This window comes from Juglans regia, chromosome 11 (assembly GCF_001411555.2).
Source record: "Juglans regia cultivar Chandler chromosome 11, Walnut 2.0, whole genome shotgun sequence".
NCBI lineage: Eukaryota > Viridiplantae > Streptophyta > Magnoliopsida > Fagales > Juglandaceae > Juglans > Juglans regia.
Genome location: NC_049911.1, coordinates 4,484,900 through 4,497,414, shown reverse-complemented (window position 1 = coordinate 4,497,414; position 12,515 = coordinate 4,484,900). Strand labels below are relative to the sequence as shown.

The following is a 12,515-nucleotide window of genomic DNA, read 5'->3' as shown; positions in this document are numbered from 1 at the left end:
CACCTTAATTTATAATTGCAAAACGATCAAAACTGGTCTTTCTCGTTTAGATGATGACAACCCTTCGAAATTGTAAACGACCCTCCTCGAGGCTCACGACCTAAAGAGCAACCCTTAGGGAGTTTTCAAAAATGGAAAAATCTTTGTCGCTTGCTACGACACTGAGAAAGTAGACATAGGAAACAAACATGGAGGAGAATAAAGTGATAAAATACGAGGTGGAGGAACAAACAAATAAAGCTTGGGAAGAGCAAAATCTTGCCAATCTCAAATCTTTTGAAATTCAGTACTTTCAATGTTCTAACTTGATCATGGAATTATTTGGATATTAACCGATAATGAAACAATCAGCATTTATATTATAATATATAATTTATCATTTTTATTTAAACACATACATATTTAAATATTAAGATAGAATGACAAATCATATATTAATTAAGTGAAAGCGTGTATGTAAATTTTTTCTTGAAATATTTTCATAATAAATAACTAAATATCTATTTATTGTGTACGTGCGGTGAGCCTTAAGAAAAAGTAAAAAAAAAAAGGTAGAAAACGCCTCGTTTGTTTTAGGAAAATATCTCATCTCATCTAATCATTATAACTTTTCCAACTTTCAATATAAAATAAAATAAATAATTTAATTTTTTCAAATTCTAAAACAAAAATAATATTAAAAAATATAATCTAATAATATTTTATTTAACTTTTTAACTTTAATCACATCTCATCTCCGAAAACAAACGAAACTGTACCCAAAGTGTCAAAACAATACATGGTAGTTTTGTTTGTTTTATGAGTTATGCTACATAGATATTTTAAACTCGGTATACTATTTAAAAAATATATAATTTTATTTTTTTATCTTCATATTTTATATTTTATATTTCATAAAATATGACAGTAAAATAATAAAATTATATATTTTTAAATAATGTGTAAGAATATAAAATTTATGTTTAGAGTGTTTCTTGTTTTATTGGGTGGTTTGGTCACAGTGAGTGAATGAGTGAGTGGATGGTGCTAATTGGGACCCCTTTCATGTTATAAATATGGTGTGTGTACCAGACTTGGTTGTGGCCCCCATCTCGAGTACTACTTGCAAACATATGCAATCCGGCCTTGATCGTTAAATGTAAAGAATTAAATCTTTATAATATGACCTTATTTTGCAATCTCTGTATGAGAATTTTCGTTTATCATTTCAAAATTTTTTCATTAACGTCTAAAAGTATAATAAAAGATGATAGAATCAATTTAAGTGATCATGTAGGAATATATACAGGTTGAATATGCAAAATTGTCTGATTTTACGTTGATATTATTTGACTATTTTGAAAAGACATGATCGTGAGTGCAAATCTAAAAAGAAACGATGAAAATGTTTTTGAATTGAAATAATATTAAGCATCCGGCGGTATTGTGTCCATAATATAAACGAGCATCAAAATTTGGAAGAGTGGTATTATTCTATCGCCTGAACATGTTCACTCGTTGTGCCGCTTAGTGTAATTTTTATTTATTTATTTATTTATTTTTTAAACATATTTAAAAAAATTTTAAAAATAAAAAAATATCAATACATTAATAGTCACTCTTTTAATTATTAAAAAAAATTTAAAAATAAATTAAATATATAAAAAGTTAAAATAAAAAGACATACTAACGTTATTCTATTAAGCTAATTTTAACGTACACGTCTTGGTCATCACGATCTGTCCTGTGATACACGTTTCAATCCCAAAATCAGTTGTGTTCACCCTCAAATTGGCAATGTCAATTTATATTACTTTTTGCATTTAAAGAAATATTTTGTTTCAACTTTGAGGTAATTTTAATTTCAAATTTGATCATGACATAATTCTTGTTTAGTTACGTATTTAAATTTTATGTAATTATTAGAGTTTTGTTATTTTGAGCAAAATTTACATAATTTCAAGATTTTCATAGCTGCTTGAGCCCGGCTTGCAAGTTTTATTGGATAATTTGAGTTTTATAAATAAATAAAAACTTTTAGGTTTTGTTTAGTTACTAAACTCATCTCAACTCATCATTATAAAATTTTTAAATTCTAATATAAAATATAATAAATAATTTAATTTTTTTAAAATTTAAAATAAGAATAATATTAAAAAATAATATTTTAATAATATTTTATCAACTCAACTCAATATTTAAAAGTAGCTTAGTTTCCTTTCCATCCCAATATTTAGTTTTTTATTAATTCACTAGTCATTAGAATAATTATAATATAATGGAAAGTGATAAAATTATATTATTTAAAAAAGAAAAAAGAGGTTTATTCAACACGTATTAATGTCTCAATGGTGGGTCGGTGAACCCCAAATTTAGATGGATAAATGGTCTATTTGATCGTGTCAAAACTCAAACGACCCTACAAGGCCAAGAGTAGAAAGGGGATCCAAGGCTTGCTTTATAATTTGTTTCATACGAAGGATTCGGCTTAATTTATTTACAAAAACTCTTCTCGTAAGTTAGTATTGATCATTCTATATTTTATAAAAAATATCTTCACATTTCATTAAAAAATTATAAATATAAAGTATAAAAATAAATAATAACTGATGAATACTATTCTTCGTTTATTTAACAATTTTACACAGGAGTTTGGTAGTCTTCTCTTATCTGATCCATCCATCGAACATGATCATGACAGTCAAACTATGTAGACCCGATTCTCCCCCCAAAGGCACATGACACTTCAAACCTTGGTTCAGCTTCCTTTATACAGCTTATTTAACTTTAAGTTTAATCATCTTTATGTTGCCCCACTTAACATGTGAAAAACAACTACCATCTTCTTTATGGAAGTGAAAGTATATAGTCTTCAAACAAAAGGAAATGTTCCTTGATAGTTGACACTGTGGCGAGAGAGGAGAGCAACACTAAGCCATAAAGTGCTAAAAGAATCATTGCTTCAAAACCTATTTATCTTAGAGAAAAAAATAAACAAATTATATAAATTCTTACAATTATTTTTACAATTCTTTATATAATTATATTTTAAAGTGAGAATGTTTATGAGAAGTGATACTATTTTTACAATTATTTTATAAAAATACTATTCATTTAAAACATAATTGTATAAAATAATGTAAAAAGCGGTTATCATTTATTTTTATAATTTCTTTTAATTCATCTTATATAATTATTAGATTCATTATAATTTTTTCAAATGTCCATATAAAATAAAATAAACAATTCAACTTTTTTAAATTTTAAAACAAAAATAATATTAAAAAAATATATTATAATAATTTTTGATTCAATTTTAAACTTTAATTTCAACTCATCTCATCTTATTTGCGAAAACAAACGGAAGAGTAATACTATATATCATATAAGATCTTGTCATTTTTAATCATATTTGCCAATGCTATAATTTTAAGTGGTTTGATGTGTTAATCATTTACATGATCATCGCTTAAATATATGCTGCATGATAGGGTTGGTTCGGGAATGAAAAAAGATTACGATGAACAACAATATTTTTTATTATGAGTGGTTATTTCAAATAAAAAGTAAAAAAAAAAAACCATTTTTAACTGAAATTGAAAAATGGAGATTTGATGTGTTTAAATTTGATGGGCAGTTGTCCATGTAATGACTATAGTCTATAAATCACACCACTTATTTATTGTTATTGGATGGATGGATGGAACGAAAACAAAGAGTATGGATGCTGCATTGAACTTAATATCAAATAAGCAACACTTTGTTTCTACTATTGTTGTTTTTTGTTTTTTCCTCTTTAAATAGGTGATAAATGTTGGGGTTTTAGGAGGCATATTTGAGGAGATAGGACCAAAAGGAAATTATCTTTTTAGCCTCAATCCTTTCCCATGTTAAAAGGGCAAAAAAGAAAATAAAAGTAATAAGCAACAAAAAAGAAAAGAAAAAGGAAAGATAAATAAAAAACCATACATACAAAATTACTCTGAAAAAGTTGGAAAAAAGGTAACCCATCTTACTGACCAAAAGCTAATTTATATTTCCGTCTCTGTCAATACCAAAGAATAAAAATCACACCCTCACTGCCTCATTTCACTCAAAACTCTCGCACTCCCCACTCTCCATCTAACCCCCCGTCGTCGTCGTCTTTCTTTCTCTTCTCCTTCTGCTCCCTTCCTCTTCTTCTGCTTCAGACTTCTTCAGAAATTGCAGAGACAAAAATAAAATGCAACTCTTCCTTTTGCTTCTCCTTCTGCTGTACCTCCATATTCAGTACCCAACCGTGTCCGCAGCGCGCCTCCCGGAGTACAGAGCCCTTCTCTCCGTCAAGTCCTCAATCACTGACGACCCACAGTCGGCGCTCTCTACGTGGAGCGCCTCCACCAACCACTGCACCTGGTCTGGCGTCACGTGTGACTTCTACCGTCGTCGCGTGACTGCCCTTGACCTCTCGTCCCTGAACCTCTCGGGTACCCTCTCCCCGGACCTTGCTCACCTTCGTTTCCTCTCGAACCTTTCCGTCGCGGCAAACCAGTTCTCCGGGCCCATCCCTCCCGAGCTATCCTCCCTCTCCGCCCTCCGCTTCCTTAACCTCTCCAACAACGTCTTCAATGGCACCTTCCCCTCCCAGCTCTCCAACCTCAAGAATCTTCAGGTTCTGGATCTCTACAACAACAACATGACCGGTGAGTTGCCCCTGGCCGTAACCGAAATGCCCAACTTGCGCCATTTGCATCTCGGCGGGAACTTCTTCGCGGGTAGGATCCCGGCCCAGTACGGGCAATGGCAGTTCCTGGAATACTTGGCGGTTTCCGGTAACGAACTCGAGGGCGCTATACCCCGCGAGATCGGGAACTTGACGAAGCTCAGGGAGCTCTACATTGGGTACTTCAATACCTACGAAGGTGGCTTACCCCCGGAGATCGGGAACCTTTCAGAACTGGTTCGTTTCGACGCCGCCAGCTGTAGCTTATCTGGTGAGATACCACCAGAGATTGGAAGGCTCCAGAAGCTCGACACTCTGTTTTTGCAAGTAAATGCGCTCTCGGGGCCTTTGACGGTCGAGCTTGGCAACTTGATGAGCCTGAAATCCATGGACTTGTCGAATAACGTGTTTACGGGCGAGATTCCAGCGTCATTTGCCGAGCTAAAGAACTTGACACTGCTGAACCTGTTTAGAAACAGGCTTCACGGCGCGATTCCTGAGTTTATTGAAGACTTACCAGAGCTGGAGGTGTTGCAGTTGTGGGAGAACAACTTTACTGAGCACATTCCTCAGGGGCTGGGAAAGAATGGGAAGCTTCAGCTTCTCGATCTTTCATCTAATAAACTCACTGGTTATTTGCCTCCTAATATGTGTTCTGGGAATCGGCTCCAGACTGTGATTACTTTGGGAAACTTCTTGTTCGGTCCAATCCCGGAACAACTCGGGAAGTGCGAATCTCTGAGTCGGATCCGAATGGGGGAGAACTTTCTCAACGGTTCAATACCAAGGGGTCTTTTCGGGTTGCCCAAGCTCACCCAAGTGGAGCTGCAGAATAACTATCTTACCGGGCAGTTTCCGGATACAGGTTCCGTCCCGGAGAGTCTCGGCCAAATCAGTCTCTCCAACAACCAGCTTTCCGGGCCGTTACCGCCGAGTATCGGTAACTTCTCCGGTATTCAGAAGCTTTCCCTTGATGGTAACCAGTTCACAGGTCGAATCCCACCACAGATTGGAAGTCTACAGCAGCTTTCCAAGATGGACTTCAGCCACAACAAATTCTCGGGCCCCATTGCGCCAGAAATCAGCCAATGCAAACTGTTGACCTTCGTTGATGTCAGTCGAAACGAACTCTCCGGTGGGATTCCGAACGAGATCACCGGTATGAGGATTCTGAATTACCTGAACCTTTCGAGAAACCATCTAGTTGGAAGCATTCCTTCTTCCATAGCGAGTATGCAAAGCTTGACCTCTGTTGATTTTTCTTACAACAACCTCTCTGGTTTGGTTCCGGGCACCGGCCAATTCAGCTACTTTAACTCCACGTCGTTTGTGGGCAACCCTGACCTCTGCGGTCCTTATCTAGGGCCTTGCAAGGAAGGGGTTGCCAATGCTTCACGCCAAGCGCACGAGAAAGGCCCACTCTCTGGCTCTTTGAAACTATTGCTTGTGACTGGATTGCTTGTTTGCTCGATTGTGTTCGCAATTGCTGCAATCTTCAAAGCCCGGTCGTTGAAGAAGGCCAGCGAGGCTCGCTCGTGGAAATTAACCGCGTTCCAACGCTTGGACTTCACGGCCGATGATGTTCTGGATTGCTTGAAGGAGGATAACATCATAGGCAAAGGCGGTGCCGGTATTGTGTACAAAGGATCGATGCCTAATGGTGAGCAGGTCGCCGTGAAAAGGCTACCGGTAATGAGCAGGGGTTCTTCCCACGATCATGGATTCAATGCGGAGATACAGACTCTGGGGAAGATCAGACACCGTCACATTGTGAGATTATTGGGTTTCTGCTCAAACCACGAGACCAATCTTCTGGTTTATGAGTACATGCCAAATGGGAGCTTGGGCGAGGTTCTTCACGGCAAGAAAGGGGGCCATTTGCACTGGGATACTAGGTACAAGATTGCCGTGGAGGCTGCAAAGGGTCTTTGCTATCTTCACCACGACTGCTCGCCTCTGATCGTCCATCGTGACGTGAAATCAAACAACATTCTTCTCGACACCAGTTTTGAAGCTCATGTTGCAGATTTTGGCCTTGCCAAGTTTCTGCAAGATTCGGGCACTTCCGAGTGCATGTCTGCAATTGCTGGCTCATATGGATACATAGCCCCAGGTTAGTACGCTTTCCCAGCTTGAAGTAATCATTATCTTTATTTAATTTTTGGTCAATTGTGTCTCCTTGGAGACGTACTAATTTGGGTTTCAAAGTCTCAATTATGTCAACAGCTCTTGAAACCCAAAACCAAATTTTGTCTCATACTGTGTGGTTGGGTTGAGTTCTGGTATTGCTGTGATTGTGGTTGTCTCTTTCATATGAGTTTTGACTACAACCCACTGTACCATAATTCTCTTATCTTAAATTGGATGAGAGATTCTTTATTCGAAGACAATTACACAAAGCTAGTTTTTTATGATGATAAATGTTGATGTTCTGGCCTGCTTTGAGTAACAGTGGCACTACTGTTACTCCCATTAGAATGTTGCCTCAGATTGAAAATTGAGATTTTTTTTTAAACAAATCAATGTATATTTTTGCAGAGTATGCCTACACGCTCAGGGTTGATGAAAAGAGCGATGTGTACAGCTTTGGTGTAGTTCTCTTAGAACTAGTTACCGGCAGGAAGCCAGTTGGGGAATTCGGCGATGGCGTGGACATAGTCCAATGGGTTCGAAAAATTACAGACTCGAAGAAGGAAGGAGTCTTCAAAATCGTCGACCCGAGGCTCCCCTCAGTTCCTCTGCACGAAGTGATGCACGTATTCTACGTTGCAATGCTGTGCGTCGAAGAACAGGCAGTGGAGCGCCCGACAATGCGCGAAGTTGTTCAAATCCTAACGGAGCTTCCAAAACCACCTAGTTCAAAACAGGGAGACTCAACGTGTAACAACACAATTACAGAGTTATCCCCACCACCGCCACCACCACCACCAGGCACTGCCCTAGACTCTCCAACAACAACAACAACGATAGACTCAAAAGACAGCCAACAGGCATCACCTCAATCACCACCACCCGATCTTCTAAGCATATGAAGTGGGGTTTTTAGTTTGTGGGAAATTGGGAGTTTGTTCTGAATTCTGGATTGTGCTAGTTCTTATTTTTATTTTTGTTATCTGGGGGGTTGGGTTTGCTCTAACTTTAAGGAGTTTTCACTACATGTTTTTAAAAGTTTTTGTGTACAGTAGCAATTGGGGAGGGGGTGTTTATTTTTGTTATAAGCTTTTGTCTTTATCATGTAGTAGTAGTACTAGCTTTACTGCTTCATCCTCTGGTAATCTGTTTATGGCACAGCTGTTACAGTTCTGGGTCTGCATTCTGCATCACTGTAAACATCAAGTGGAGGGGAGTCAGTCTTTTTAAGTTTTTTGTGACGTGTGTGAGGGGGGAAATTGAAAACATACAAAATGGGGTTGGGTATTGGGTATATAGGAAAGTGTGTTTGTGGTTTACATTATTATAAGGGAAAGGAAAATGCGAATGATGAACTGAAAACCCTAAGTGGGTGGGTGGTGGGTGCAGTTAAAAGCAGAGCCTTTCAATTACCGAGACTGTTGGATTTACCTCATATAAGAGTGTGAAACTGAGAGGTGAAAACTCCATGCTCCTGACCAATTGGCTCCCTTTTCTGAAGTAATGGTGATTCGCAGCACAGGTCAATATGGCTTTTATATTTCTCCATATTTTGTACCTAAAAAGCAGTACTCCCTAATCTATATTTCTTAGTATTAAATGGCAGAATTATCTGAGTCTCAAACTCTAAAACAATCTCGTTTGGGTATTCAAACAATTTTAATTTATCTTATGATTATAATTTTTGCAGATTTCTATATAAAATATAATAAATAATTTAATTTTTTTAAATTTTAAAAAATAATATTTTAATAATATTTTATTCAACTTTCATCTCAACTCATTATTCAAACTACACCTAAATAAATCTAACATTTTTTCTCTCAATTTTCTTTTATGAAGAATTTTTATTTTTTAACCCATAGATAATATATACCGAAATATTAAAAACTCATAGATTATTTGAAATTTTAGCTTAGTATTGTTAAAGTTTTATAAAATTCAAGTATCTATTTTTTTTTCCCACTCTACAATCCTTTTAGGACCCTCTTTTTAAGGCAGACCCCTCAAATGAGACTTGGCAATTGCCTGGCACATGACTCACATGCAATGCAAAACTGTGTCCAAACTTTTCAATCCTAGAGGGGACATTCCTCTCATACAATGTCCAAAATACCTAGCTATTTGAACATATAGGTCATGTAACCATGTATTTATACGAGGGCATGTTAGTAATGTGGAAGAACTTGTGTTATACATATGATATTGAGTTGGTGAATATTAAGTTGTGGAAAAGGACGTATAAGAAGAAATTTCATAATTTGGAGGCAACTTTATCTATGCCATGCAATAATACTATGAGTCGCGCTTAGAGTAGCCCGCTCAAATGTATCGTACTTTATTTTTTATTTTATTTTTATATTTTTTAAATATATTTAATATTTTAAAAAAATAAAAATAATTCTAATATATTTAAAAATTATTATTTTTAATTATTAAAAAAAAAATTGACAAACGGACAAATTAAACTGTATAATTAGGACGGCAGACTAGCTTTATTCTAATACTGTATATGAGGACCCGACCGACATAGTCGACATCTTGTTTGACGGTGGTCGATTTTTGTATGGATCAAAAATTCTCTACGGATTTTTTGGATATTGATCATTTACACGAATTTTGTTTGGGAGTTTCGATCTTTGTCTTCAAAGGTACGATTATATAATTTGAGACAATAGAAATATTGTTTTATTAAGATTTTGACTCCTCAATTTAAAAAGACAATTAAAACATATTTATTTATATTATTTCTTTTCATATATATATATATATTATAAGTATGATGTTGTCGATTTCAAAGGATGTGAACAAAATATATTTTTTAAAAGTTATAAATAATTACAAAAAAGATTTCCATGTCCACAGCAATTAATCAAATCAAGCATAAGAATTTTGTTTTTTTTATTTTTTTATTTTTTAATTAATTAAATTATTGGATGCATAATTCTGATATGATATGACAGGGAGAGAAGAGTGTTGGAGTAGGTTTCTTAAACGAAACATCATTTCAACGACGTGGTAATGTCCCATCTTTTAGCACAACTTTGAGAGAAATAAGACTTCGGGGGGTGGTGTTGAAGAAGGGATTCAACATTTATATATATATATATATATATATATATATGTATTGGCTAGCTCAGTCATGGTGTCTCTGACTGATTGATGATGGGTTTCGAAGATTCTTCTTCATTTCAACATTAAATGACTAAATGCTGTCTTTTTGAGTTCGAATCGAATCTTGAATATGTTGGCCACCGCCCTTTGCCGCCCCCCCCCCAAACTGATTTTTATCATTCGTTCATTTATTTATCCAATTTTACTTCGATTTTCTTTTCGAATTATTGATTTTTTTTTATCCTTTAGCAGTTTAGTTTAGTCCTCGTTTGTTGATCTTATAACACATCTCATAATTATAATTTTTTTAAATTTTTATATAAAATAAATAAATAATTTAATTTTATCAAATTTTAAAATAATGATAATATTAAAAAATATATTTTTTAATAATATTTTATTTAATTTTTAATTTATTTTAATTTATCTATAAAAATAAAGGAGGCGTTAGCTAGAGTCAAAATTGCATTACCTTTTTATTAATTGTTATATTTTTTAAATGCATATCGTATATTTTAAAAGGTGACACTACTCACTATCACATCAAATAAATGAAAAGTAAATACAAGTATAAAACTGTCATCCCCATTCAATTTCTGTATTTGGGTTGGTCAATAAATTCAACACACAGTACGTATAACATACGTACATATGCATATACATATATATAATTTATCCTGTTCATATATTTTATTTAGTAAGATAATAAGAAATAAGAAAAAACCCTTCCGTCCAAGAGTATTTTCATAATAAGTCTGAATAATAATAATAATAATAATAATCAACAATCCTCTTGAAATAATCATAGACTTGCCTTTTTATAAGCTTATAATTGAAATTCAACCTCTATAAAAAAATTATATGGTCATAGTCAAACTTTAGATAAAATCTACTTCATAAAAAAAAAAAAAAAAAAAATCTCCTAATAGCATTATCTCATCTATAAATTAAAGCCCAAATTGTATCAAACACTCGTTACAATTTAAGTTGAAATAAAACTCTACTGCATGAATATCCAACAAAGTCTTGTTTTTTAATTTGCTCGAGTGAACTCTTGGATTGTGCTATTCTTTTGTAAATCTCTCACAGTTTCAAGTACTTGTTATTCTTTTCTAAGCTATTTTATACTTTTGATAGCCATGCATGCACCATGCACCGATATTGATCAAGGCCTCATTTTTAAGTACATGCAGACGCGCGTGAATATTGACGATTCATCTCAATTTGAATTTGCTTGATTTGTCTCTACGTTTTACATTATCTTTTGTCTCTATTATACATATCCGAAGCAAGTCTCTATCTTTCATACACAGAAAATATTTTATTTTCTCTCCATTTTTCTCGATCAGTTGCATGTGAATTGCTGCATTTAACAACATGCATGCATGTCTCTACTTATGAGAACGAAAGAATTTTATATCTTCCTGACTTATAAGAGAAAGAACCAAAATCGATGAAATTAAGGTTAAAGATACTAGCTAGCTAGTCATGCACTTGAGGACAGAAAGCTTCGTATAAGTAATATTCTTATTAGCCTTATCCTAATTAGATCTTTCTGGACTCTGAATAAATTTCAGGGTTAGGTTTAGGTCTTGTCTCTTAAACGCGTAGGCCTATGATCATGATCAGTAAATGTTAATTAAGTTGGTAATAATTAACTAGCTAGTGGAATGATGAATTATGTAAACCTAACCCAACCTACTCTCACTCACAAAGAAGAAAAAGTCCAAACCTATTAATATTAACTTATTAATTAATTGGAATATTGATCAGAAAATAGAAGCTACTTCCATTGCATATATGGAAAAATGCTCCATGATTGATGAACCAGGACATTATAAAATTCAACAAGGAAAGATGCATTTGATCTTACTTTCAGATCAGTGTGTCTTGATTCGGCCTGTTTCATGTGGAAAACTGATAACACTAAGCAGAAGAATGCAAAAACATTGGTAAAAGCTAAAGTTAGGGGATAGAGAAATACAAAATCATTCCCAATATGACAAACAACTTTTAAAAAAAATCTATCAACCATGGGATTCCAACGTGGGACTACTTTTCTTGTCTGAAAGAAAGGTAACATCTTTTTGATGGGAACTATATCATATATCTATCAACTAGTCGCATTTTTCGACTCATATTCACTTGTCTTTTGTTATCTTTTTGAGAGATGACAGAGCAAATTAAGATGTATGGAACGAAAGCATATATAGAAAACACACGGAATTAGCTAGCAGTTTTATTTTTTCATGCATGTTCTATACATATGGTTCTGATCGATAATTTAAAGGCAGATTCTCACAATAAAATGAATCTAGCTGCTGATCATGAACAAAACAGGCCGACATTAGAGGACAAAGATAGAGGAGCATGCATGCATGTGTGGAATGTCTGGAGTGCATGTAACGAAAGTACAGAAGTAATTTTCAGGAACAGGTTTGGACGGAGATCGAATTTGGTCTGAGCAATAAATTAAGGCGCGGATGATGATAATAATTAATAAGAGAGATGGTTGGAGTCCAGGATGTAGGTATGCCACAATTGATGTCGCACCCACAAAGGAGACCTAATTTAATGTTGCCATGATCAT

General features: G+C 34.5%; 1 protein-coding gene across 1 annotated transcript; it reads left to right on the top strand.

Annotated features, from left to right (window-relative positions):
• Window positions 1–4,037: 4,037 nt before the first annotated feature.
• On the top strand, window positions 4,038–7,991 carry LOC108997702 (leucine-rich repeat receptor-like serine/threonine-protein kinase BAM1). The gene is made up of 2 exons (XM_018974065.2): window positions 4,038–6,794; window positions 7,220–7,991. The coding sequence occupies exons 1-2, from the start codon at window positions 4,202–4,204 to the stop codon at window positions 7,711–7,713; spliced, it is 3,087 nt and encodes a 1,028-aa protein (XP_018829610.1). The 5' UTR covers window positions 4,038–4,201; the 3' UTR covers window positions 7,714–7,991.
• Window positions 7,992–12,515: the final 4,524 nt, after the last annotated feature.

Excerpts from the sequence above, each read along its gene's own strand:
- LOC108997702 (XM_018974065.2), top strand. The coding sequence starts at position 4,202 with ATGCAACTCTTCCTTTTGCTTCTCCTTCTGCTGTACCTCCATATTCAG. Across the intron at positions 6,795-7,219 it reads ATATGGATACATAGCCCCAG|AGTATGCCTACACGCTCAGG; the intron begins GTTAGTACGCTT and ends ATATTTTTGCAG.